This window comes from Arvicola amphibius, chromosome 7, assembly GCF_903992535.2.
Source record: "Arvicola amphibius chromosome 7, mArvAmp1.2, whole genome shotgun sequence".
Classification (NCBI taxonomy): domain Eukaryota; kingdom Metazoa; phylum Chordata; class Mammalia; order Rodentia; family Cricetidae; genus Arvicola; species Arvicola amphibius.
The window spans coordinates 49771847-49799113 of record NC_052053.1 but is presented as its reverse complement, the minus strand read 5'-3'; the positions used below and the strand labels follow the sequence as shown (position 1 = coordinate 49799113).

Genomic DNA, 27267 nt, shown 5'->3' with positions numbered 1-27267 from the left:
GCGGGAGGCGCGGGAGCGGGACGCGGGGACGGCGCGGCGCGGGCGGCTCTCGGAGGCTCGCGCCCGCGCTCCCCGCGATCACACGCGCTCACACGCAGCCTTGCTGGCGGCAGCCGCTCCCGGGCCGCCCGTGGTCCCCGGCACCAAAGGGGCCTCCCGCGCTCACAGCGCACCCTGCGCACCCTGAGCCTCCCTTGCGCTCGGCCGCACCCCGCGGCCCCGCGGGTCCTACAGGAAGATGGTCCACGAGCGGTGGAAGACCGTGGGCGGCGCGTCCCAACTTGAGGACCGACCGCGCGACAAACCGCAGGTACCCACGGGTTCGGGGGCTGGAGTTTGGGGAGCTTATGCAGGGCTGGCGGGTGCCGGGGGCACCTGCTCTCCTCCTGCTTCAATGGAGACTTGAACTCGGGGCTCCCTGCAGGAGGCACTCCTTGCAACCAGTCCCCACCCCCATCGGAGACCCCCGTGCTCGCTCATGCAGGGGGAAGAGAGGACCTATAGTTGGTTGTGGAGCAGCCCTTCAGTTGGGGACAGCTGACAAATGATCCGCGTGCTGAGTCCCGTTCACCCACAGCCACAATGGGCGTTCTCCGCACTTGCAAGTCCTCAGCTGTGCCAGGCGCCCTGCACATCCTCCCAGGCTTCAAGATCAGGACCTGCCCCCCAGGGCCACCTCTGCCCCCTCCTCATCTCCCTCTTTACCCAGACACCCAAATCCAATAGGGGGACTAGAAAATATTAATCTCCTATAAGAAGCCTGGACACTGTGCTTCTCCGACTTTAAGACCAGGAGAGCTAGACTCAGAGAGGTCCAGCTGCCGCCCGAGGCCATGCAGCCCTGCAGGGATTTGAACCCAGGTCTACCTAGTCCTCTCTCCCTACAGCCTCTACAGGGACAGTAAAGTGGCCCGGCTTGGAGGGTGCCCAAGGGCTGTGCACTGTACCAGCTGGGACAGAGCAGGGAGGGGCTGCTGAGGGGCTGGGCATCCTGTGTCTCAGGCAGAGGGGTGGCCGCAGGACTGCCCCAGGCTGAGCCATCAAGGGACCGGGATAGACAGGCGTGTTGAGGAGGCCATTCGCCAAGGAGAGCAGATAATGGGGCTGCCCGTTTTAAATTTTAAATTTCTCCCAGACAGATGTCACTGGGGAAGGAACAGTGAGCATTTGCCACCAGAGAAGGAGGGGGTGGCCAAGGCCCGCCCCTCACTCTTCAAAGCTGCAACCTGCTTTTCTTTCCAGAGTGGCACTGGTCGGGCAGGGAGACCGGCTCACTACAGTTTGCGAAACCCTGATGCTACTTCACTTCCTAGTCGGAGGCTCTTTGCAAGTATACATTTCCACATCACAGATGGGGATCAGAGAGGTTGAAGAATAGACCCAAGCCACACAGCACTGTGGGCCAGAGAGCAAGGACTCTGCTGTTCTTCTAACCAGTCCCTTTCCGTTGCCTTCCTGGGTGGTGTATCCCCTCCTTGACTGTTCCTGTCTTCACTGTGTGCCCCAGTGACAGGGCCCTTCCTGCTGAGATCTTAAAGAAGCAGTAGTAACCTCAGGAATTCTCCCCGAGGTTGCCGGCCCACCCCATCTCCTGCCCCCTACCTGATCCAGTCTTTCCTCCTTTGGCATCTTATGGCTCCTGACTGTTTTTTTTTTCCCTCCCTGGGCTCCAGCCCCATTCCAAGCTTTGCTCTCACATTTGATGGGCACCACCAGGCCCCCAACACACTCCACATGTAGACCACCCTCCCGGGACTGAAATGAGGCTGCCTCTTCTGGGAGGCCTCCCTGGATGCCTGGGGCTAGGCTCTTGGTCTGGGCGGGTTTGTTTATTGAAGTGTGCCCTGGCTCTAGATCCCTTCTCCCTTCTGAGTTCCCCCAATGCCTACCCTAGGTGCCCCCCTGGCCCAGAAGCCCAGGTCAGTGGCTGAGGTCAGCTACTTGGTGCTTGGTCAGGAGGAACATGGGAGAGGAGGGATGGGAGCTTCTGGAAGAATCCTCTACAAATGGGACTTCAAGGTGTCCTGGGCCAGGTATGGCCTCCCAGGTTCTGCTACCCCAGGGGACAAGCTTCCAGCTGCATCAGCCATCTACGCTGGGTATGGGGGTACCGAATACCCCTTCCATCATTAAATAGCGGCCCTGTAGGCACCAGACTGGGTCTTGTGCCCACTGTTTTCTTAGACTGGAAAGCAGGTCTTTCCTATGAGCAACATGGAGCAGGAGGGGATGGAGGGAGAGAGGTGAACCTTGGCTCTGCTGGGGCCTTTCCCTTCCATCCTAGTTCTATCTTGGTCTCTGACATGCTTGTATGATTCTTGCTAAGTTGCTGCTTCTCGCTGGTGCGTCTGTAAAACGGGACCACCATCCCATGTTCTTCCTCGCCTAACCAGGTGAGCTAACGAGGGTCAAGTGAACTTCTGCAGGGTTTGCGCCCGAGTGCTGCGCTTTGCTTCCAGGGTGGGGTACATGCATACTCTGTTCCTACTGCCAGGAGAACCCCCCAGGACCGCACCCCAGCACCCGGCGTAACTCACACCCTTGCCTCTTGCTTCTCGGTCACACCACACTAGGAGGCTGGCAGATAGAAAAGATGAGGCCGCTGCCCACCGCTACCCCCACCCCATCTTAGGGACCAAACCAGTGACCTGAGCAGATGGGCAAGGGGAAGGGGAAGGGGAAGGGGCCTGTGTTCTTTCTGGAACCCGTTCTTCCCCAGGGCTCAGTCACCCTTTCTCGTGTCCAGGCATGGCCACTCCTGGAAACCTCCGTGGGCCTGCCCTGCCTGGCTCTGTTCCCAAACTGTCTCCACGTGGGATGAATGACCTTGGCCAAGTGGCTGACTCCAAGTTCATTAGGGTTTCTTCCTGTCCCCCTCATAGGAAGGGTCTTGTGTACCTTGGGGCAAGAAGACACTGCAGTGATGTTTGCCAGGTGTTCAAATAAGACTCTAGAACCACGCACTGGCTTAGGGTCCTGGGATGTCCGAAAGATGTCACCCTGAACCATCTCGAAGGGAGTGACAGCTTCTTGTTGGGTAGACCCCAAGTCACCCCCAACACTCAGCCTCCAGCCGTGCCCAGCTCCACAGTTCAGTTTTTTCACAACTCCTAGAAACTTTGAGAAAGCACTCGAGCTATGCTGTTTGGGAAGTCTTTCCTGAGGTCTAACCTCAATCCTTGTCGCATTTAATTCATTCTGTGGCTATTTATGGAGACCCTACATCATGCCAGGAGATTGCAGCCCATGCCTCAGGGAACATGGAGTCCCCTGGGGACAAACCCAGAAGTCAGGAGTTGCCACAGGCCATAGTGGCTGCCATACAAGAAAGAGTTCTCTCTTCTCGTTCACTAGAGTTTACGAAGTCACCACATCAGACTTGGGGAGGGAAGAAGAGACCACTGGGGCCACCTCTTCAGCTTGAGTCTCCCAGACCTCGCAGAGGTGGGCAGGGAGGGTCACATAGAGCTGTTGGTGACTTTTGGTGAGAGGGGCCTGAGTAGGTGTGGCCCTGGGGAGGGAATGGCAGACGCCAAGTGTGGCTAAGCTTCCAGTATGTGAGTCTGGAGGGGTATAAGGGGCCAGGGTCCTCTCTGCTCCTTGTTCAGATCACAGGGGACACTCGGTAGGTGATGGGGATGCTGCCAGGCTGGGGGTGCAGAGATAAGGCTCAAGGGAGCCATGTGGGGGAGGCCAGAATCTGGGGCCCTTCACAGACATGCATGGAAACCCTTTGCCAGCAACGTGAGAACCAAGCCAAGGATTTCGGGTACTAAGAGGGTAGGGTCCTGACCTCAGGAAAGATGGCACAGGTGGCTCCCACGGTATCTCTGTCACCTTGGGCGCCTTCAGCAGCTGCTCCTAGGACCTCCCAAAAAGCTGGAGCACCCCAGATCTCCAGTGCGAAGTCAGCAACACTGGCCCACCCTAAGTGCAGCCACAGCTGCTGGCCCTGACACCCTTCCTTCCTGACCCACAAGAGACCTCCGAATTGTGGCTAAGATGAGGCTTTCTGTCTAGGACCCATGGGACTGGGCTGCCAGAGAAATCAAGGGGGGAATGTGTGCCATATGCAGGGATGGGGTTTCTAGGGCTTGAAGCTTTTTCTCCTCAAGATACCCAAGTCCTCAAGGGCTGTTGGCTCCAAAAAGTATACTGGATGAATGTCACCTCCCCATGGAGATATTCTGGGAGGCTTCTGCCTCCCTCCCGAGGCAGGCTCCACTTAGCCTTCCATTGGACAAGTGCTTAATTTCTTATTTCATTTTTATTTACTTTGTGTGGTGGGCAGCTGGGTGAGGCTTGCAACGGCGTGTGTATACGCCGGGTAACAACTTTTGGGAGCCGGTTCTCTCTTCCTTTACGTGGGTTTCAGGCACTGAGCTCAGGCCGCCAGCCTTGCCAGCGAGCGTCTTTACGTGCCCACTCTCCGGCAAGTCCTGCCAGAGGCTTTGTAGGTGGCCTCTGACCCCTATTGCAGGGATCAAAGCCATCCTTTTAGCTGGGAACACGAAGGCCTTCAACCCCATCTCCTGACTCAGGTTTCTGATTCCTTCTAGGCACTATGCCTTGTCCTTGGGAGGCTCTGCACTGCCCGCCCCCCTTGCCTTGTATGGGAAGGTTGGGGTGCACCTTGCTCTGCCTGGCCAAGGACTGATTAATAAGCTCCAGCCTGAGGCACAGCGCTGGCCGCCTGGCCCAGGCCCCCTTATTATCTTGGGCGATTTCTCTGCGAGGCACGTAAGCCGCAGCCTATAAAAGCGAACAGCTCTTCATCTTTAGAGTTGATCTCTGAAGACTAATTCTCCTCCAAGAGCGGCCTGCTCCATCGCCGAGCTCCCTTGCCACACGGGCTCCAAGGGATCCTGCCACTCCCTCCACCCTCTGCTTCTCTGTCCCTTCTGTCCCCACTCCCCTGGGAAGACTTGTGCCCAATCCATCAGGATGACATCCTGGATTGGGAGATGCTGAACTTCTCTCCAGGTTGGCTGGGGGAACCTTAATGGTACATAACCAGAGGACAGGACTTGGAGATGCTCAGGGCAGGATGTCTCCTGATGGGTCAGAAGCGAGTGTGACAGGCGCCTAGCTACCAGTCTTGCTTACCAGAAAAGGAGTGTTGTAGGACATTCAACCCACAGCCACCCAGCCCTAGGTTGTCTCCAACACACTCCCTCCGACCCCACTCCCTGTGTCACCTTGGGATTGGGTCTTTGCTCATGGCTGTCTCAGTTTCTACATCTGCACGGTGAGCTCAGCAGCAACCCTCACGGCGGCAGATGTGGGCATGGTGCATGGCTGAGGGAGGGTGACGATAAGGCACCTGCGGGCTGCTGGCCCACCTGAGAGTGGGGAGCTTGCTACGGCCTGGGTTGCCTCCATTCTGTGTGTGCCATCATGAAGAGGAAGTAGAACTCATCTCAAGGCCTGAGGCTCTGGTGACAGGCTCGGCCCGGCTCTTCCCAAAGGCATGGCCCGGCTCACCGGCTTTTCCTGCCTCTGTATATCCATCCACTTCACAGAGCAGAACTTAGCTGTGCCAGGTGGGCAGACTAGGGGTGGGGCCAGGGGCCAGGGGCCAGGCAGGTGTCCTTCGCCATGACTCACAAGTTCCCAGATCCCCGGAAACTGTGGCCTTGGTCTTTGTCAGAGCTCCAAAGGGATCACGTCCCCAGAGGCGCTGAGAACCAAGCCATGGACACAGACATCCCTGGAGGGCACACGGGGTCTGAACTTCCTCTGATCCCTGCACCTGGCTCATGAGTGACTGAATCTTGAGAATCCCTGAGGGAGGAGCCCCTGCAGGCTGGGGAGAGAAGGAACAGTCAGGAGGGTTTCCTGGACAAGGCCAGCCCTTCGCCCCCAGCCCCTTCTCCTCGCCTCCCAAGAGACACAGGAGGCCAAGAGACACAGGAGTTATTGGTGGTATTGGAATTTGTGGGAGAGGAGCCGTTGGCTTCTTAGTGAATGCAATGGGTATTTTTTTTTTAAGATTTATTTATTTATTATGTATACAACATTCTGCCTCGATGTATGCCCGCACGCCAGAGGAGGGCGCCAGATCTCAGTACAGATGGTTGTGAGCCACCATGAGTTTGCTGGGAATTGAACTCAGGACCTCTGGAAGAGCAGCCAGTGCTCTTAACCTCTGAGCCATCTCTCCAGCCCCCCCCCGCAATGGGTATTTTTACATGGTGAGGAGAGCGAGCCGGCAGTTAGCTACACCATAAGCTCTTACTGTGTGCAAAAGGGAAGGTGTCCTCCCAGTACAGAGGACGCATAGGCATAACGCTCCGGGTGGAAGATAAAAACCACCTCCAGATGCTCTGTGCACATTGATCATGAGATAATAAAAGCCACTAATATTTATTGCAGAAGTGTAACGTGCTAGGCATGGCTCCAGGAGCTTTAATATACTAACTCATTTAAAGAGGTGTCTCAAATTCAGAAAGTTGAGAACTCAGGGGCAGTGTGTGTGTGTGTGTGTGTGTGTGTGTGTGTGTGTGAGAGAGAGAGAGAGAGAGAGAGAGAGAGAGAGAGAGAGAGAGAGAGAGTTGAGGTGCCTAGCCACTCCACCCCCCACCCCCAAGAAAGCAGGAGCTCGGGGTCCAATCAGAATGCTGCTTCTAATTGGCTGTGTGTCCCTGGGCAGCTACCTTGCCCTCTCTGGGCTTCGGTTTTTCCCATGCATAAATGCTCAGGGGCTGTGAATGACTTGAGTGGGTCCCCAAAGCGTTCGTCGCCACACAGTCATGGCACCTTTTTTTAAAATTTTATTTATTTTTATTTTATGTGCACTGGCATTTTGCCTGTATATACGTCTGTGTAAGGGTCTCAGATCTTGGAGTTACAAACAGTTGTGAGCTGCCGTGTAGGTGCTAGGAATTGAACCTTGGTCCTCTGGAAGAGTAGTCAGTGCTCTTAACCGCTGAGCCATCGCTTCAGACCTGATGGCACCATTTCACTCCGGCTTTGACTTCAGTCCTTAAGCCACTGTTAGGACAGCATGGCCCCACCAGCCCTATTCTTTCAGCCACCGCTGTGCAGATTTGTTCCCTGCGACTTCGACTCGGGTTGGCTGGTATGGGAGGTGCAGTGTGTGTGTTGTGTTAGCGCTAACTTCTCCAGAGTGACCTCTGAGCGACTGCCTGGCTGTCCTGCCCTTGTCCTGCCAGGGCCCTGCTGGAGGAAGAGAACAAGGCAGGAGAGATGGCTCCATGCAGCTGTGGGGAACCAGTGCTCTCCCCTGCCGCTCCCTGCCCCAGCCTCTCTGCTCTCTTCTTACAGCTTTCTTCCGGGGATCCGCTCCCTCCCAGACTCCTGAGCCTCACTGAGCAGAGTCACAGGCATACGCTGGCCTCTAACGCTTGTGTTCCTTTCTCCTGTCTGTCTGTCTGTCTGTCTGTGTCTGTGTGTCCGGGGCTGACCTACAGAGACCAAGCTGCAGCTACCTGCTGTGCACAGTGCTCCTGTCCCTTGCAGTGCTGCTGGCCGTGGCTGTCACAGGGGCAGTTCTCTTCCTGAACCATGCCCACGCACCAGGCACGGCCCCGCCACCCATCGTCAGCACAGGGTCTGCCGGGGCCAACAGTGCCCTCGTCACCGTGGAGAGGGCTGACAGCTCCCACCTCAGCCTCCTCATCGACCCTCGCTGCCCTGATCTCACCAACAGCTTCGCCCGCCTGGAGAGTGTGCAGGCCTCCGTGCTGCGGGCACTGAGTGAGCACCAGGCACAGCCGAGGCTGGACGGTGCCCCTGAGCTGCTGGACACGTTGGCTGACCAGCTGCCCCGGCTGCTGGCCCGAGCCTCTGAGCTGCAAGCCGAATGTGCTGGGCTGCGCAAGGGACACAGCTTACTGGGCCAGGGCCTCAGCACCCTGCAGAGTGAGCAGGGTCGCCTCATCCAGGTAAGAGTGGGAACTACCTATGCCTTCTGGTGGAGGGTGTCTTGATTTGAGGGGCGGGGTCTCCGGCCCATGTGCCAAGTGCCTAATGTTTGTGGCCTCCATTGTCTCGGTTCTTCCCAGTGGTGGAGGGTTGTGTTCTCACATCCATGGCCAGTATCCCAATCCAACTTTCCCCCCACACGCTTTCCTGATATTCCTGTAGCCTTGTAGACCCAGGGCTAGAGGGGCTCCCGGGCCCACTGAGAGGCTGTGCATTGCAAGCAAGGCAGACATTGCCTCTCCGACCCCTCACCCTGTCCCCACCGCACCTATCTGCAGACTGAGGGAGAAAGGAGTGCCCCTTGCTCCTGTCTATCCTGTGACAGCTCTGTGCCCTGCCAGGCACTGCTTTCCAGGGAGACAGGGCTTGGGCTCCCACCTCCTCACCCCCCCCCCCACTGCTGCTGGGTACCCAGCCAGCTTCCTGCAAAGATCAAGTGGAGCTGAAGGACGGGTTTTGGCCTGGGCTCTGCCACCAGGCCCTCAGCACCGGCTAGATCTCCTTGGAGGAGGGGGGAGCACAGGACGCCCCGCTTGCGTCTGCTGTGCTCCAGAACAAATCGTCTGAGGCTTGGAAAGCGGTGCTGGGGTGTCCTGGGTGCCCTCCAGCCTCCAGCTCCGGGCCCCTTCACCCTCACTCAGCCTCCGGGCTGGAGTCAACCCCAGCTCTCCAGCACCACAGCTGTTTCTGTGCTCCTCTTGTTTGGACGCCCAAGGTCACCAGGCATCTGGTCACCCCATAGCTCGTGAGCAGTTGCCCTCTTCCCTCCCCTTGAGGGCTGCAGCTGGAGAAATTATAGCCCTCGTCGCTCTGTCTGGGTGACTGACGGGGTGATGGGTCCCTGGGTTGGGGGACATACAGTCAGCTTCCTGCTGCTCCTCCCCGGGGGCCCATCAGCAGAAGAGGAGATTGCCCGGATCTGGGTGACAGGAACTCCACACTGCCTTCTCCAGACTCAGCCCTAGTGAGCTCAGGCTGGCTGCAGACAGCCCTCTGAGCTGGAATGTCCCCCCTGAAATGCATGGACAGTGGCCCAGTCTCCAGTGCTGTAACTCACCTGGTACAGGACCATCCAAGGCGTCTTCCATCCTGGATCATTCAGAAAGCCACATGTGTCCCGTGACCACGTCTTGCAGCTCCTTCCCGCAACCCTTGGTTCTGTCCCCACAGCCACAATTGCCAGAGTCTGTTGCTCACCCTCCCAGCTAAGGGTAGCAGTTCTGCCTGTTGACTTGAGGCTACAGTGTGGGGTCCATCTTGGCTTCAGGCGATCTTGGGTGGGTCACATCCCTTCTCCAGGTAGGTTCTTCCCACCTGTAAAACAGGGTTCCAGGCTGAGCCTGAGGGGATGCTGGTGTTGGGGTTCAGCGGACCTCTGGTACGTAGAGACACCCACCATCAGCGTCAGCTCCATCAGACTGTTCATAGGGAGCTGCCATTGAAGACTCTTTGTGAGTGCCAGCGATGGTCCACTCCCCGAGGATCAGGTGCCTTTGTCGCCCCACTCTGCAGAGGGGCAGACTGAGGCTCAGTGGTGCAGGGCCTGGCGGAAGCTTGCTCACTATTGAACCTCGCTGGAAACAGCTGCCCTGATTTCACGGCTTCTGGTCGCCGCCAGCTCCTCTCGTGATGGTTTGTGCGGCTCAGCGAGCAGGGACTGACTCCCTATTAATTCGGGGCAGGTTTATATGTTTCAGTGGTAATCATTTGCTAGTTTAAACCGAGGTCTTCTCTGCCTGCCAGGGAGAGGGAGGGGCCGTGCCTGAACTGCTGAATGTCACAGCCGTGGTAACTCAAAGGATGGGCTGTGCAGTGAGATTTACTGAGGGGTCTTTGCCACCCCTCACCAAGCACTGCCTGTGTCCCTACAGGGGCTCCATGGAGCCTGACCATAGGTCACTGTGGTAAGGGCTGCAGGCTCCCCCTGCCTACTGCAATCCTCCTGGAGACCATTGAATCACCTGCTCAGCAGAGGGGAAACCAACAAGGCCTAGAGCTTCACAGGGCCCTGCCTTCGGACGAGCCAAGAATCATATTTTGTAAACTGCCGGCTGGGTGTATTTCTTTCTCTTTTTCTGATGGGCTATTATCTGGCGAGTGACAGGTTCGGTGAGCAAGACCTAGCTTACTTCATGCTGCTGGCTGCCCGCTAGCTCCCCCTCCGCTGGGTCCCATAGCCTCCTGAAGCCCAGGATGAGGATGCAGGGGACCCCCACATCCGACTGGCAGCCCGCACAGTAAGAGGTTCCTGGGGAATCGATGCTGCTCTTTGTGCTCCAGCAGTGATGGAGGGGAAGATGGGAGGGGTTTGTGTGACCTCACATGCCTGCCATGTTCAGAGAACAGGTGGTAGTGATGGTCCACCCCAGAAAGACGGCTCCTCATCCCGGTCTGCAGACAGGGCAGGGAGGGTGTCACACACCTGATGGGGCACAGGACTGGAGCCAAAGCCCCCCACCTGGGTTGGTAGCATAGTGGTCGCTCCCGCCTTTCCTGCCACCCGTCTGTCTTAAGGCGTGGCATGAATCCTGATTCCCGGTGTCCTGGCGGGTTCTTTCCCTTTCTAGGCTTCAGATTCCCTCTGGGAACATGGAGGTAGTGGTTTCAAGTCCTGGCTCTGTGGAGCACTAGGGGGCCCTGTGAGGTGGATATCAGGCATCTATGGAGACTCCATGCAGATAGGAGGGTGGGGAAGGAAACAGAGGACATCCTTGTTAGGGGCCCAGTTTGAACCCAGTGACTCATGCCAAGGCTTTCCAAGACTCAGGCCCATTTTCTCAAGGGCAGGGGACCATCCCTGCCTTAGCCTCCTCATGGAGGGTTTTAGAAGAAACAGTGGCTGGGATGTACTATAACCAGGAAGGTGAAGTGAGGACCCCACAGGGGCCCCATGCCACGCTGGTGCTGTGTGTGTGGTCACAGGTCCCCACAGCAACTAGGCTAGGGAGTGACGATAACTCATTTCCCTCCTAACAACCAAGGCTTGTTGGGGTCTGGGGTGTGGCTCAGTGGACGGTGCTTACCCGTGAAGCAGGAAGCCCCAGGCTGGATTCCCAGCATATATTGAGTATGGCATCCCTCAGTCTCCACAGTGGGGAGGTAGAAGCAGGAGCATCAGAGGTTAAAAGCCAGCCTGACCCCTGTGATACCCTGTCCCAGGGACAGAAGAAAGCTGTCAGGTTTAGGAGAAGCTGGTCGGTGGGTGAGCTTGGGTTGGTGTGTGGTGCTGCCTTCTCCAACTCTGTTCCCGTCGCTGGGCTGGATGCAAAGAAGTGGCCAGGTTTCCACCAGAGTCCTTGCCCTCTGAACCCGTTACAGCTCTGCTGACCCATCAAACTGCTGTGAACATGACCCTGAGGCCAGGGGAAGGCCTTCGCTGGCAGGGGGCTCCCCACGTCTGTGTCCCTCCCCCAATGCCTTCTGTGTTCTGCAGCTTCTTTCTGAGAGCCAAGGCCACATGGCTCACCTGGTGAACTCTGTCAGTGATGTCCTGGAGGTTCTGCAGAGGGAGCGGGGACTGGTCCGGCCCCGTGTCAAGGCTGACCTTCAGAGGGCCCCTTCCAGAGGAGCCCGGCCCCGAGGCTGCGCTAACGGTGAGTGAAACATGCTTGCTTTCTCTGGGTGACTCTGGAGCCCAGTCCCAGGGCAGAGGGTTGCAGTGAGGGTTGTCTAACATCCCCTACCACCTGCCCCTCGACTGATAGAAAGGACATGCTGCTGCTGCTGCTGCTGCTGCTGCTGCTGCTGCTGCAGAAAACAGACTTCCTCATGAGCCCATTTTCCACGTAAGGAAAGCAAGGCCCCAGGGGCCCAAGCAGTGCTGAAAGCTTGTGCTCTTGACCTCAGGTGGACAGAGAGAACTGGGAACCTCTCTGGAGGGAAGGGATGACAGAAAAGTGTCAGGGCCACCGTCACCCTGATATGGCTCCCCTGTCACAGGCTCTCGGCCCCGGGACTGCCTGGATGTTCTCTTGAGTGGACAGCAGGATGATGGTGTCTACTCCGTCTTCCCCACTCACTACCCTGCTGGATTCCAGGTCTACTGTGACATGCGCACCGACGGTGGAGGCTGGACGGTGAGTCTGGCTTGTGCAGCCTCTGTAGAGGCAGCCTGCCCAACATGCTCTGCCTAAAATTCTGTCCACTCCCCAAAAACACCAGGTGAGTCTGTCCACAGGGAGCAGAAACCGGGTCAGAGGTGCCACCGCTTCTGAGCACTGAGCACACAGGCCTTGGTTCTCAGGGTGTATGTGCTTCGGAGTGGGGTGAGGTCCTGGGATGGAGATGCCCAGGGTGGGGACTGGATAGCACTGCTTTCTCTATCCAGGGTAGGTACCTGTAGGGGAGGAAGGAAGGGACTTTGAGCCCTTTTCCTTCCCATGTCTGCCTGATTGGATGGTGGGAGAATGGGAATCTTCCAGGGGCAGGAGTGGTGCAGCCACAGGTATCCAGAGGTTCCTCTGAGCTGGTGGGGCTCACCCCGCAAGCCTGACCTGTTTTCTACTGAGCACCCGGCAGGAAATAGAGGCTTGGGCTCTGCAAAGGCTCTGATGTCTGCAGGAGCCATTGTAAGGGAAATAAGACAAAAAGGAGCAGGGTGTGGCTTTGTCTCACTAACTGGGCTGTTCTCGCTGAGCTCTGAATTTCACAGTGTTCACATGTTCTTCAGTACTCCTCAAAGGACCTGAAACAACAGGCAGTAGGCAGGGACCATCCCGTGCACTGTGACCTGGTGTCTGGTCTAGAGCTGAGGGCTGCTGCTGCTGCAGGAAATGAGTCTGCAAGTCCTTCCCCCACGCTGCTGAGTTCCGACCCCCTCAAGTGCCAGCCTCCCAGCTGCCTTCTCGCCATTGACAGCTGTGAGCCAATTTAAAGATGCAAATCCCACAACTTTAATCCCTGAACTTGGGAGGCAGAGGCAGGTGGATCTCTGAGTTTGAGGTCAGCCTGGTCTACAGAGTTCCGGGACAGCCAGGGACCAAAACAAACAAAACAGTTTTAAGATATCAGAGTTGTGTAAACCAAAAATAAATAAATGAAATGCAAATCCCTTCTTCCTTGTGCAGAATGAAGTGCTGGGGTTGGCCTGAGGAAGCCTTGCTCTGTTGGCTATGTTCCCTTGAACAGCGAGCACCTACTGCGTACTGCAGACCTTGGCAGTAGAGAGATGGGAAAATCCCTGCCCTGTCCAGTCGAGGGGCTCAGCATGTGTGGGGGTTCAGGCTGGAAGCTGCACAGGGCAGTCTGGGTTAGGCCCGTGAAGTACCTGGAGCGTGGGTGGGGGGTTTTGAGCACAGGCAGTGAAGACCAGGTGACATTCTCAGGGCACAGAGTCAGCTGGTGTGTGTGGCACAGAAGATGAGGCTGGGGGACACGGTAGGTCCTGGGGGAGAAGGGATGAGACTTCAGCAGTGGTCTCACTGGGGCAGAGCTGGGTCGCTCATCCTCAAAAGTCTGCAGACGTGTGTGGAGACCCTCTACTTAGGGGGCAGTGTGCCCAACTCTATCATCCATCTGCGGATCTGGCAATGATGTGGCTTTTGCTGTGTGGTCTTAAGTTACTTAAGTTCTCTGAGTCCTGATTCTTCACAAGATTGTTATATTTATTTATTTATTTATTTATTCATTTATTTTTGAGATGGTTTCTCTATGACTTTGGTTGTACTGGTATTAGCTTTATAGACCAGGCTGGCCTCAGACTCACAGAGATCCGTCTGCTTCTACCTCCCAAGTGCTGGGATTAAAGGTCTGCACCACCTCTGCCCAGCTTTGATTTTTATTTTAACTCTGTGCACTTGCACATGTAGGGCATGTGTATGTGAGTATAAGAGCCTGTGGAAGAGCTCGTCAGATCTCCTGAGTTAGAGTTACAGGCAGTTGTGAGCCACCTCAGTCCTCCGTAAGAGCTGTTCAGGTTCTTACCCACTGAGCCATGTCTCTGGCCACAGCGTTAGAGCTTTGGAAGGCGAGCACCAGAAAGTGGCCAATAAGAGGGCATGGAATGTGCTGGAAGGAGACAGGAGACACCAGGTCAGTCAGCGTCTCTGGGCTGGGAACAGACAAAATTCCAGGTCGTACTGGGCTTGGCCTGATACGAGTTCCAGTGTCCCAGGCTATTGCCACTGTTAGACACTGTGACTCTGAAGCTGCCCAGCCAGTCACTCAGAGTCACCCCCCCTCCCGTGGTGGGGTCCCATTGCCACGCTGGAAACCTGCATTTAACAGTCTTAATCAGATTCACCTGCACTCAAGCCAAACCTCCAAAGCTGAGGAGATACCAAGTCTGCGAAGTGTGAGCCCCACAAGCAGGATAGCCAGCGTCTATACCCAGTCCCATGGGAGAGCTCATCTGGCTGCTCGAGCCTGGAGCCCCAGCTCTGGGGAGGCTGACACAGGAGGCTCTGGAGCTTGCTGCTCAGCCAGTCTAGCTAATCCCCGAGCTCCAGGCTCAGGGAGACCCTGTCTCAAGAAAATAAGATGGGAGCTATTGAAGAAGACACCTGGGGTCTCGCTGAAACCTCCACAGGCATGCAGTTTAGCACGTGTGTGTAAGCGTGTGCGCACACACACGCACGCGCACACACACACACGCGCACGCACACGAACACGCACACGAACACGAACACGCACATGGTCTTTGTTTGGTTTTGTTTGTTTATCATCAGCGCAGCCCTGGCTGTCCTGGAACGCACTCTGTAGACCACGATGACCTTGAACTCGAGATCTGTCACCTGCCTCTGATTTCCAAGTGCTGGGATTAAAGGTGTGCACCGCCACGCCTGGCTCATGCAGGTTTTTTGTTGTTTTGTTTTAAGAAATTGCAGAGTCCACTTCTGTGCTTCTTGCGGGTAGTGAGGGTTCTGGTTCAGGATGACCTGGAAGCCAGTCAGTATCTTTCTCATGGGCCTGACCCTAGGGATGCCACAGGCCACCACAGTAACCCAGATGTTTAATACCACCCCACCTCAAGTCAGGCTGCCTGTGGTTCAGGGAGATACAGTCCCAGAGGCTCCCAGTGGCCAGCCAACCTCTCTCCATGTGTCTGACCTTGGACTCACACAGGCTGCTTCTGTTGCTTACCCAAGACCCTTGGCACTGACTGTTTCTGGTATCTGAGGTCTGGGCCGATGTGGGAGTTTAAGGCTGAGATGAAACTACAAAGCAGAGGGGTGGGGGGTCTCTCAGGAGAGCACTTGGGATTTGTAGGGCAAGGCAGCGTGAATCAGCTTTGAAAGGGTCAGTGTCCCCAGCAGAGGGGAGATGGAGATATGGGGGCGGTGGCAGAGTGAGCAAGGAAGGAGCATGGCAGAGTCTGCAATTAGGAACCAGTCTGAGTGCAACCAAGGATCCCTGGAGACCCTGAAGATGGACATATCTCTAAACTTGTCTTCAGGCTCTGGGGGAGAGCTTTTAAATGTACCGGATCCGTGTCTGGGGTTAAAAGCTCTTTTGTTTTCCTAACTGCAAAGAGTCTGAGTTATGGCCTCTGCCTCTGGGATCCCTAGGCAGGCAGAACAGTCAGGGGGCCCCTGCCAGGCCCAGAAATCAGGATTAAGGGTTAGGATGGGCTTGTGCCTGGCTGAGGCTCTGCCTTGGCCGAGCGTCTCTCTTCCACCCAGGCTGACTTGGATTCAATCTCCTGGGAAGTCAGTCAGGGTCTGGGCCTGGTAATTCCTTCGGCCTTGGCTTCAGGGACGATTAGCAGGGATGGGTGAGGAACAGCGCCTGGCTTAGACCTGAAGCTGCGATGCCTGAATGGGGCCTCTGCAGGAGAGGCCGGAGTGGTCTGCAAAGTGCTTGTGTGGCTGGTAAACGTTCATATCCATTTGGCTTCCGTCAGAAGCAATCTTCCCCCAGATGCCTGCGGGCACCTGTCAGGATCACCCCCCTGCCACGCAGAATCTCCTGGACGCTCAGTTGTTGTTTGGGAGGGTGCTGGCCTCCCAGGCCATCCATCCTCATTAGGATCCCCATCAAAACTGCCCAGCTTCGGGCCCCAGCACAGCATGGTCATCCCCAGCAGATTGGATGCTGTGTGGGGCCCCAAGACCCTGAGTAGACGCCTCTGTCACAGCCTGCCCTCTAGAGACTGGAGTAGAAAGGACAGGCTCAGTCTGAGAGGCATATTGCCGTTTGAAGACCACTTCCTGGCTGGCATTGCCCCCTATACATCTTCTACACCCAACGGCAGGCAGGGTAGCCTGGAGATGGCAAGAGGCTTGCCTCTGCTACCCAGCCAGCCTAGCCAGGGAAAATCCAAGCCTCCTGAGGCAAGTCGGTGCAATTAATTGTTACTGAGCAATTAATTGAGCACCAGCCACGGGGAGCCAGCTGGGAATGAGGCGGAGTAGCTCTCGGATGGGAGGCAGATGGACAAGGAAGCTGGCTTGTGTCAAGGCTGAGGGTCACTGGAGAGACTCTGATCTTAGTTCAGAAACCCGGTGATGGGAGACGCAAGTCTTGTTCAGAGTCTAAGGCAGCTTCAGATTGCTGGCATACCTGATAGACAAGGGTCTGAGTCAGGGAGCAGTGGTACCTGTGGGGGATGGGTCAGGGGGTTGGGCTCTTTCTGGGGAACTCAAGCAAGTTCTCGGTATCACAGGGTTTCCACAGGGAGGGGGTGCCCCTGACAGACAAGGTGCGGAGAGAATAGGATAAAACTCTGAAGCATGAGTTCCGTAGACCCCGAGTCCTTGCTTCTGGAAGTGGGGTGCCATGTGGGAACAGTGCCATTGGGGCTCTAGAGTTGGAGAGACCTCAGAGCAGATGGATAGACTATGCTTCAAGGTAACCTTTAGTCTCATGTGACCCCTGACCCAGCCTCTGCGAGCTGCCCCATGGTCACTCTGTGGGTGGGGAGCGTGGGACGGACCATCAAGGACACCGCTGAATCTGACACCTGCCCCTACTCCAGAAGACGAGGAAGGGCAGCCATGGACAATCTTGTGACCCAGATCAGAGACCTTCCTCACTGGGCCAGACCAACCTTCACCATGTCCTCTGGGAGGCCTCTGACCACCCTGGCTCATTTCCACACCCCTTCCTGCGCCTGTCACAGGTTACCACCTCTGTCCTGGGTCGGCAGGAATTGTGGCCTCTATGATCACCTGGGCTTGGCACTGTCCCCACACTGTAGCATATCTTAGATGGAGACCTTCCCCTCCATGGGCGGGGAGAAGGACATCCTGCCATTGCTAAAATCTTATCTTTGTGTAATCATGGGTGGGTCCCACATCTCCAGCAAGGACTCAGCCTGCACACCTCACCCCATCTGACTGTTGCACAGGCATGCACGGGCACACACACACTCACACCCCACCCCACCCCACCTGACTGTTGTACAGGCACACACAAACCTCATCCCACCCCACCTGGCTGGTACATAGACACGCACGGGCACGCACACACACACACACACACACACCCCACCCCACCTGTCTGTTGCACAGGCACACACACACATACACACACACCCCGCCTGACTGTTGCACGGGCACACACACACCTCATCCCACCCCAACTTATTGTTGCACAGGCACACCCGCGTGCACGTGCACACACACACCCACACACCACATCACCTGACTGTTGCACAGGCACACACACACTCCCCATCCCACCCCACCTGGCAGGTGCACAGGAACACCCGCAAGCACACACACACACACACACACACACACACACACGCCCCACCTGGCTGTTGCACAGGCACACACACACTCCCCATCCCACCCCACCTGGCTGGTGCACGCTGACCCCTCCTGTTCCACCAGGCATTTTCCCACTGAGCGAGTGGGGTCACGGGTTCAGATATGCCTCTAATTGGCTCCATACAAGAGGAAGCCCCCCTTCCCCACATCCTCTTCTCTCCTCCGTAGGCTGTGGGGCAGGAGGAATGTCCTGCCCTCCCTGTAGAACTTCAAAGGATCCTGGCAGGCAGGCAGCGTGGAGAGAGATGAAAAGCTCCAGGAGACTCTGTGCTGGGGAGGCCAGGCGGCCAGACTAGCAGGGGAGACCACGCCAGCCCTCTCCCCTCAGGAGAGCCAGTGACCTGCTGTGGCATCAGCGGGCCACAGAAATGTCCCCATGCTGCTGCCCAGAGCCCACCCACTTTCACAGTGACTGGAGAGACTGGTACCCACCCCTTCCTGTTCTTGATCTAGCAGAGGAGGCTGCCTCCACCCAGAGCAGAGCAAGTTCCCCAACTCTGGTGTCCATCAGATAGCGCACGGTGTCCATGGGGCGCCACATGTGAGTGGCTCAGCACAGCACTTGACAAATGGCAGCTCAGAGCAGTGTTTTGCCAGAGTTGGCAGGCAGTGGCTGCCAAGCCTGAGAGATGTGGCAGGGTGCCAAGTCCGGGGGTACCATTTCCAGTCACAAACAAGGAGTGGGCCGTTTCCTTCTGGTCCCAGCAGCTGGTTTTGGAGGGGCAGCTGTCAGACCTACTGTGTGCCATCAGCTGGTTTGGGGACAGTGATACAGACCTACTGTGTGCCATCAGCTGGTTTGGTGGTGGTGATCAGACCTACTGTGTGCTGTCAGTTGGTTTTGGACAGTTGTCAGACCTACTGTGTGCTGTCAGCTCTTGCTGACTTTGGTTCATCTTCAGGAGCAAGGAAAGGGCTCGAGGGAGAAACATGGCTTAGGAAGGTTAAATTTCAGGACTTATTCCAAGTCAGAAAGCCCCAGGTAGCGGGCAGAGCCTTCTGTGGAGGCAGGACATGTTTGGGGATACCTCTAAGTTCTTTGTTCTTGCAAAGTAAGAATTGAGCTTTTCCTTGGCTCCTCCTGCCTCTACTCCCAGAATCACCTACTGGGCAGGTCTGGGAGGCTGGCTGAGTCCCCTGCCTGTCCCCAGCCCCTCAGAATAGAAAGATCAAAATCGCCCCCTCCTGGAGACATTCTAAGGTTAAGGGACCACCGCTGCCCCAGGATCATGGCCTGTGGGGGAGCACCCTTCCATCCTCTGGTTCTTGGTGCCTCAGTTTCTTCAAGCTGCCCAGTGTACTTCCCAGCACAGCCACCTCCCTGAGCACCCCAGTCCCCACAGAGGGGGGTTCCCAACTGCTTAGGGCATCCTTAAACAGTACTGAATGTTGTGCGCTAGCACTCGTGTGTGTGTGTGTGTGTGTGTGTGTGTGTGTGTGTGTGTCTTGTTTTGGTTTTGAGACAGGGTCTCATGTAGCCCAGGCTGGCCTTAAAGCTGCTGTGTAGCCAAGGATGACCTTGAACTTCTGGTCTTCTTGCCTCAAGCTCCCAAGGGTTGGGGTTTCTGGGGTGCTTCTCCCCCCCCCCCCCCGTCCAGGTGCTGAGAATGGGCCCTGGACTTTGTTCATGCATGCTAGGTGAGCGCTCTACCATCCGAGCTGCGTCCCTGGCTCTTGAACAAGCACTCTGATTCCTCATATAAACTTCGGGGCATAGGGATGTTAGGCTCTCCGTGTAATAGATGAGGAAACTGAGGCGCAGGCCCGAGAGGTTGAACGCAGCTGCGCTGTGTCTGCGGGCCCGTGTGTGCCTGTCTCTGGGGACTGCCAGCTCTCGGGATGCTGTACTCATCCATGTCCGACAGCTCACATCAGGCTCGGTGGCCGCCATGATTGCAGGGGAGAAGCCGGAACTTGGGAAGTGATTGAAGTGAGGCTGTAGTACTGTGGCCCCTGGGTGCTACCCTGGAATGCTCCCTGGAGCTGAGAGATAGCTGGAATCCAGGTGTGCAGGCTGAGTTGCTCATCCCCAGGGAGTGCCCTGCCATCTTCAATCTCTGACCACCTCAGACTCCAAAGGTCACCCACATTCCCAGTTGGTCTCGCCAACTGCTAGATGGGAGTCCCCCCTACACATGACTCTGGTATAAGACCCATGCGATCTGTTAGATACGTAGGATACCAGCTCCTTGTCCTTGGTACTGTTGCAGGCATGGAGAGGGCCAGGCAGGGTTATTCTGGAGCCTCCACCAGGCCCAGGCTTGTGGAGAGGGAGGCCGAGGAGGCACTGCCGTGTTGATGTGGCCCTCTGGCTCTGGCTCTGCTGAGCCTCTCAGAGCAACCGACTGCATCAAGTGTAGCTGCTGATTCTCCTTTGAAATCACCCAGCACCGTCTGCAGGACCATGTGGACCACATGCCTCCTTGGCAGAGCCCCCCGGGTGGTACTTCCAAGCTGCGCCAGTGGTGGTAGGAGGCCGGGTTTTAAGAATCCGCACCAAGAAAACACGCGCTGTCTGCCTTCCCACTCATGGCATGGGCCCAGGAGGCCTCGGCGTCGGTGAGTGTTTCTCTGTCGCCTTCCAGCCAGAAGCCGAGTGAAGCCCAGGAGCTGGGCCAACACCCAGTGCAGGCCCAGAGCTGCTGATCAATAACTACTTTGCTTCTGGCCTTGGCTTCCTCGGCCTTTGTCTACTTGGAAGGCCTGGGGCTGAAGGAGCGGGACACTCCAGGCCCGTGGCTGGCATACTCCTGCCCAGCTCATCCTTGCTTTCTAATTAAAACCCACATCCTGTCGCTGTTACTAAACTCCAGTTGATTTTCAGAGCTCTGATGCCGCAGCTGTAGTTTGCCCTGGGCCTCAGAGCCTGACGAAGCACTCCCGTGTGCCCGGCACCTGGTATTGTCCACCTGGCTAGCCTGAGCCACATGGACCTCTGGGGATTTGTCAGGCTATGTACTGAGTGGCAGTGGGTGTCAGCGTGAGTTCGGGGACACTCAATCACTCAATATTCGACCTGTGGCTTGCATGGCCCTTGGCAGAACCCAGGAACTTGACGGCAGAGGTTCTTAAACTGTGGGCCTGGATCCATTGGCAGGTGGCGAAATCAATTTCCTGGGTTGCGATCAACACTGCTTTTTTAAATTGAATAGAGTGGAACAGAAGAGGACGCAGTGGGAACGGCTCAGCCGACCTATTCCCCCGCAGCCTTGGCGTCCAGTGTAAACTGTGCATCCGGGTGTGGGGGTGGGAAAAGTGGACATCTGAGCCCTGACCCGAAGATCTCAAAGTTCCATCTCCAAAGCCATGGCGGAGGGGGCCCCTCAAGAGGTGGGTCACAGTGTATCTCAGCCCAACTGTAATGCCCAAGTTGAAAAGTGCTAGGGTTTCTTTGTTTATGTGCATGCATGTTCTTGTGTGTGCAAGCACATGTGGAGGCTAAAGAACAATGTTTTATGCTCTGTGCTCCTTTTTTTTTTTTAAAATAGGGTTTCGCCATGTAGTTGTGGCTAGCCTCAAACTCAGAGAGTTCACCTACCTCTGTGCTGGGATTAAAGGTTTTTAATTTGAGACCTTATCATCAAGCTTGTCAAGGAGGGAAGACTAACCATTCAGCCCCAGGGATCCACTGTCTCTCCTCCCCAGCCAGTGCCCTCACACTTGCCTTGGCTTTGTGTATATATGCACGCATACAAGTGTATAGTGTGTTCACACGGATTTGTGGGTGTGCGTGCCGACGCTTGTGATGCTGAGACCCCGGGGGACACTGAATGTCTCCCTCTGTTGCCTCCCATGTTATTGCCTCAGGACAGGGTCTCTCATTGATCCAGAAACTTGTTTCTCTGAGGCTGGCTGGCCGTTAAGCTCCTGGGATCCCCATCTCTGTCCTCCAGTGCAGCCACTAAAGGTGCATAGAGCCATGCCTAGTTTCCAGCATGGGTGCTAGGGGTTTGAACTCAGGCCCTATGCTTACAAGGCCAGCAACTCTGAACTGATCTATCTCTCCAGGTCAACCCTGGTTTCTTCAGGGTCAAATATAACAATCTAATGAGAATGGTTTTTTTGTTTTTTGATTTTCGAGACAGGGTTTCTCTGTAGCTACCAATCCTCTCCTGCACCTAGCTCTTGTAGACCAGGCTGGCCTCGAACTCAGAGATCCGCTTGCCTCTGCCTCCCGAGTGCTGGGATTAAAGGCTGTGCCACCGCCCAGCTGTGTTGGCCACTCTTAGTTTCAGTGGCCTTTTGCTGGGTAGAAGAGAAGCAAGAGGCCTTGGCGGGCCCAGGGTGTGTGTCTGCCCCAGGTGACCATTCAGGTGGAGTCCGTGGCACAACGGGGACAATGTGGTGGCTGACAGCTGAGACAGCGGTAGGACAGTGGCTGAGGACGTGAGTGGCTGCCTTGCCACTGTCCCGGCCTTCCATAACAGACAGAACACAGAGGAAAACACAGAGCCTGTCCATGCTGGAGGAGGAATCTGGTGAACAGCAGGTGCCATGGAGGGAAGTGATGGTCTCAGCACCATCTGGTCTGATGGCCTGGACGCTCCTTTCTGTGCCCTTTAGGGTTAGGAAAAGGTAGGATCAGGCCATGCTCCAGGAACCTGGGACTGTGGCCCTTGCAGAGTATCTGAAGATGAGGCTGGGACCGGCCCCCAGCTCTGAGCTCCTTGGGGATGGGGTGCGGAACTGGGAGGCTCCATCCAGAAACCTCAGTGGTACCTCTGCCTTTCAGGAGGGGCTCAGCTGGCCTCACTGCAGCCTGAGCTGGGCCTGGCTACTTGTGGGAGGTACTGTTTCCTCTCTGACATCCCTCTCCACACTAGGCCTCCCTGTTTGGTCTCCACTAGGGTTTCATTCCCTGGTGTGGGGGGGTGCGGGGAACTGGAAGTCTGGCACCCCACTTCCCATTTCACTTTAGGCAAGGTGTCCTTTGTGGAGGTCCTGTGATGCTGTGAACTACGGGCCAGGCCAGTGTGAGGGTCAGGACTCTGCCCTGCAGGAAGCTGTGTGTTTCTGTGCAAACCTGTTCTTCCTCTGCTCTGTGTCCTGCGTGTGTGGTCAAGAGTGCCCTGCACACCAGCCTGTCTGCGTTTTTCCTACCCCAAGGTCCCCGAGGGCAGAGTCTGGACCGTGTGTGTGGACTTTGTTTCCCCAGAGAGTCTGACTGGCACTGGACATGTAGCAGCAAGCACACACAGGAAGGCTGGGGAGATGTGTGGGGCTGGCATTGGGCAGAGAGATCAGGGTAGGATGGAGAGGGCAGCAAAGCGGACTGTGGCCAGGCCTACCCGGCTCATGTTTGCCCAGCTAGCCGTGATGGCACAACTACTATGCTTCTATCCACACCCGTGGGTCCTCACAGCCCATGCATGGTCTTTCACGGATGACAAAACAGGTTTAGAGAGGCAAAGGGTTTTCTATCAGAGGCTGTGCAGCAGCCACGTTCTGGTGTCTAGACCCTCAACTCCTCCTTTTGACCGTGCTGAGTCTCCTGGGTGGGGGCCCTAGGGCCTCCAGTAGGAGATGAGCCTGCCAGGGGCTTCCAGCCTGCTGCTCCCGCTGATCTCCTCCTCCTCCAACAGAAGCAGGTTCAGTCTGCCTGCCGCCTTCCAGAGGGCCTAAGCTTCTGCCAGGATTAAGCCTTTCAAAGGGCGCGTGCTCAGGGTCCCAATGTGCGGGCCGTCAATACGGCTCTCCACACGGCTCAGATCTCCCCAGCCTTATCGAACTTCCTTCCATCCAGCGGGTCCCTCCTGAGGACTTCAAATTTCAGGACCGGGTCGGGGCAGTAGGAAAAAAGTGTCATCTTTCCCCCAGCCCGTGACGTCAGAGCTGCCCAACTGCCTGTGACTGACGTGTCCCTGGGGACCCGGTGCACCTCGCGAGCAGACGCCACTGCTCCGCCCGGGCACCCGGGCGGTTCCGAGCTGCCGGAACCGGGCTGCTTAGTAATGAAAGTGGCAGCCAGAGTTCTGACATCAGACGCAGACACAGATGGAGGCAAGTGGGCGCTGCCTCTGCAAATGAGCAGGAAAAGGCTTGTTAAACAGAAAGGCGGCGTGGGCCCGGCGGCCCCGGAACGGGACTGTCAGCGACCGTGTAAATACTCATCAGCTCGGCCGGGACCAGCACCGTCCTTATTTCAAGGCAATTTAACCAATGGGACTCCACACTCCCAAATGGAGAATGTTATTAAAAAGAACAGAGGCGGCTCTGGCGGCTCGGCGGCTGGTTGGTACCCGAGTCACACCAGAAGCCTGTTCCGGGCTTCTGGGCCTCCCTTGAGAAGTGGCTTGGATTCTGGGGTCCCAGGCCATGATTTGGTCTCTCCACAGGAGTGTGAGAGGTAGGAATCTAGGGGTCGAGGCTTATAGGTGAAGGGTTGCTTAAAAACTTGAGAATGGACTGATTCTGGTAGTGTGTGCCTAGCATTTGAGAGGCTGAGGCAGGAGGATTGCTATGGGCTGCACAGTGAGTTCCAGGGTAGATGAATACAAAGTAAGACCCTGTCTCCAAAATAAACAAAACAGACAATACCACCTATAAAAACCGCAACCAAGCATATGCTCCCCCCCCCCCCGCCCCATGTCTAACTTTCTTTGTCTCTTTTAGTTGAGACAGAATTTCATGAAGCCCAGGTTGACCTTGGATTTTTAGCATAGCCACAGGCGACTTTGAACTTCTGCTCTTTCTGCCTCTGCCTGCTACGGCTGTGCCACCACGCCTGGTGTAGGCAGAGACAAACCCCAGAGCTCATGTGAACATTTTACCAGCTGAGCCACAGCAGAAGGGGGCTGGGCCTGGGAGCTGAGGCGCCCCACCCGCCTGCAGGGACATTCCAGAGATCTGTGATGGGTCAGTCAGTCCTGCCTCTGGCTAACACAAGCTCCTGAGATCCTGAACTGCTCCACTTCCCAGAGCCAGGAGCTATTGAGGGAAGTGGAATGCCTGGTCCCCACCCAAGCGCTCCATCCCTGTGGGCAGCCTGTGGGAAAGGGCGGGAGCCTAGAGGCCATGGGTTCTGAGGCGGTGGCTCCCGTGCTTACCTTCCCTTCCCCTTGCAGGTGTTTCAGCGCCGGGAGGACGGTTCTGTGAATTTCTTCCGAGGCTGGGAAGCATACCGGGAGGGCTTTGGCAAGCTCACGGGGGAGCACTGGCTGGGTAAGTGTCCCCACGCTGGGTATATTCCATGCTCTGCCTGCTCCTTGCCTTTCTGTAAATGGATCCCGTTCCAGTCTCGGGAGGTTCAAGAGATCAAAACCCTGAGAATAGAGCCAGCTAACTGAAGAGCATTATACAAGTGAGTCCTGCAGACAGGAGCTGTTAAATATGACGGGGAAAGTTGGGTGGAGTGGCCCTAACACCCAGGAGGAAGGAGGACCCCAATTCCAGGCCTGTGCTGGCCTTAAACTTCAAGACCAGCAAGAAAAATAAAAACAAAACCTACACATAATGACTCATGCTTGTAACCCCAGTACTAGAGAGGCTGAGGCAGGAGCATTGCTACAAGTTTGAGTCCAGCCTGGTGTGCATAGGATTTCCAGGCTAGATGGTGCAAGATATTAAGACCCTGTCTCAAAAACAATAGTAATAATAAACCAATATGCCAGGGAGATAAGGCAGCAGATTAATTACTTGGTCCCAAGCCCGAGAACTGTCGTCCAGTCCCCAGGACTTTCCTGTGGAAGAAGAGGGCTGGTTCCCACAAGTCGTCCTTTGATCTCCAAGTGCAAACTAAACGCGTGGGACTCAGGAATGGGGAAGACAGAAGAGGCAGACGGACGGAGGATGCCTAGGCTCCCCAGTCCCCTGCCCAGGTGGGGAGCGGCAGTTCCAGGGACCCTATGCCTGAAGCAAGAAGTCTTGACCTCTCTGGGGGCTGTCTAGTGGCTCCCTCAGTCCTTGGTGCGTGCAGGGGCCCCATCTCGGGTGTCAGGAGGGCTGTGGCTAACCAAGGCATTGCCCTGCCCTCAGGGTCAGCAGTGGCCATGCTCGGGATGCTGAGTGTGCCACCCCCAGCGTGTGGCCAATCCACTGAGCACTTTCAACTCCATACACCCTCTGAGGGGCCGAGATCCTGGGCAGAGGTTCCCCCACGGGATATGAAAGGCAGGACCCATGGCAGGGTGGAGGATCACGGGTGCCCATAAGTCAGTAGCATGCTGACCCAAAGCATCGGTTAAATCTGTGTTCCTTGACCAGGACTCTAGAAGGGCAGGACCCGTCCCATCCTGGTGACAGATGGGGACTTTCCATGAGGAGAGGCCACACACCATTTGGATCATGGTCAGAGTTTACTGAGAGCTCATGCCACACATGGGTCCCTGGGGCCTCACACCAGCTAGGAGAGCAGTCCTCTTCCCATCATCCCCTTCTACAGACAATGAAGTTCAAGAGGTGGGGCCACAAGTCCCATTGGGTATGCTGGGTATGAGGAGCCAGGCAGGCTCCAGGGAAAGAGTGTGGCATGCTCTGATGATATTTTAGAAGGGACCGTGAACACGGACGGGTAGGAAACTCCTCCTCACCCACCCCAGGGAAAGGAAAAAGCGGAGGCAGCCAGTTAGAGGCCTTGTTCCCGCTTCCCACCCATAAGCTTGGATCAGGGTTGGCGCCTCACTGCTCAGTGGCATCTTAATTGAAATCTATCAGCAGCTGCAGAAGGTGGGGGAGGAAGCATTTAAGCAAGGCTTTGATTAGCTCTGCAGACGAGGAGCCCTGACAAGAATGTCAACTGTGAGGGCTTCAGCCTCCCTGTGGCCTCACCTCTGCTTCTCTGACCCTCGGTCTCCTTCTCACAGGGGCCTCCCTGTTCCTATTGACTTACGGATGCTCTTTATATACTGTGGCTATGGATACACACCACACATTCGCTCTCATTAATTTACCTCTTAGCTTTTTCCGCACTATTGTTTATTTCCTGAAGTTTTGATTTTTGTATGTGTATGTGGAGTGGGTGTATGAATGCAGGTAGATGTGTATGTTTGTGTGTATGAGTGGATGCGTGTGTTTGTGTGTTTGTGTGTGTGTGTGTGTGTGTGTGTGTGTTGTGTCTTAGATTCATCTCTTTGAGCCTTGGGGTGACTGTGTGCTACCAGTATTGGGTCCTCTGTCATTTCTAGGGGACAACTGGGCTGCCTCGTAGCTCCCAATTCATTTGGGTTACTGTGTGCACAGGGAGTCAGAGACATGGCAGTTAGAAATCTCAGGTCATCGAGAGCTGGAGTTTCCTGAAGTAAGATAGGAGGCTTAGGAGGGGAGGGAGAGAGCACTAGGAGAGACAAGTCTCAGAGGCTCTGCCCACTGCCAGCAGCTTGCCCTGCAGCCCCAGCAGGCACTAGTGAGCTGTGTCCAGAGCCCAGTACCGTTAACCCCAGCTGTTAACTGTGGCATGCTGACTGCAGGTCCCTGAGCCCTGGTGACCATGTAGTGATGGGAAGGGACATTTCTCAGCACCCCTTGGGAAATGCAGTCTCTCCTGGCTGGGCCTGAAGAAAAGAGTCTGGGCCCTTCTGCCTGGGTTCAAATCCCAGCTATGCTGCTTGCCAGCTGTGTGATCTGGCTGGGGGACTCCCCGTCTCTGAGCCTTCCTTCTCTGTCCAGTACAATA

The 27267-nt window shown here is 56.1% G+C and overlaps 1 protein-coding gene across 1 annotated transcript in view; it reads left to right on the top strand.

The window, feature by feature from the left end:
* Positions 1 to 238: 238 nt before the first annotated feature.
* The window catches only part of Fibcd1 (fibrinogen C domain containing 1), a 29579-nt gene continuing 2550 nt past the window's right edge, over positions 239 to 27267 (top strand). Inside the window, exons 1-5 of the mRNA XM_038337829.1 lie at positions 239 to 310; positions 7434 to 7907; positions 11381 to 11540; positions 11887 to 12023; positions 24722 to 24818. Of these exons, the coding sequence (XP_038193757.1) occupies positions 239 to 310; positions 7434 to 7907; positions 11381 to 11540; positions 11887 to 12023; positions 24722 to 24818 (940 nt within the window). The remainder of the gene's footprint in view (positions 311 to 7433; positions 7908 to 11380; positions 11541 to 11886; positions 12024 to 24721; positions 24819 to 27267) is intronic.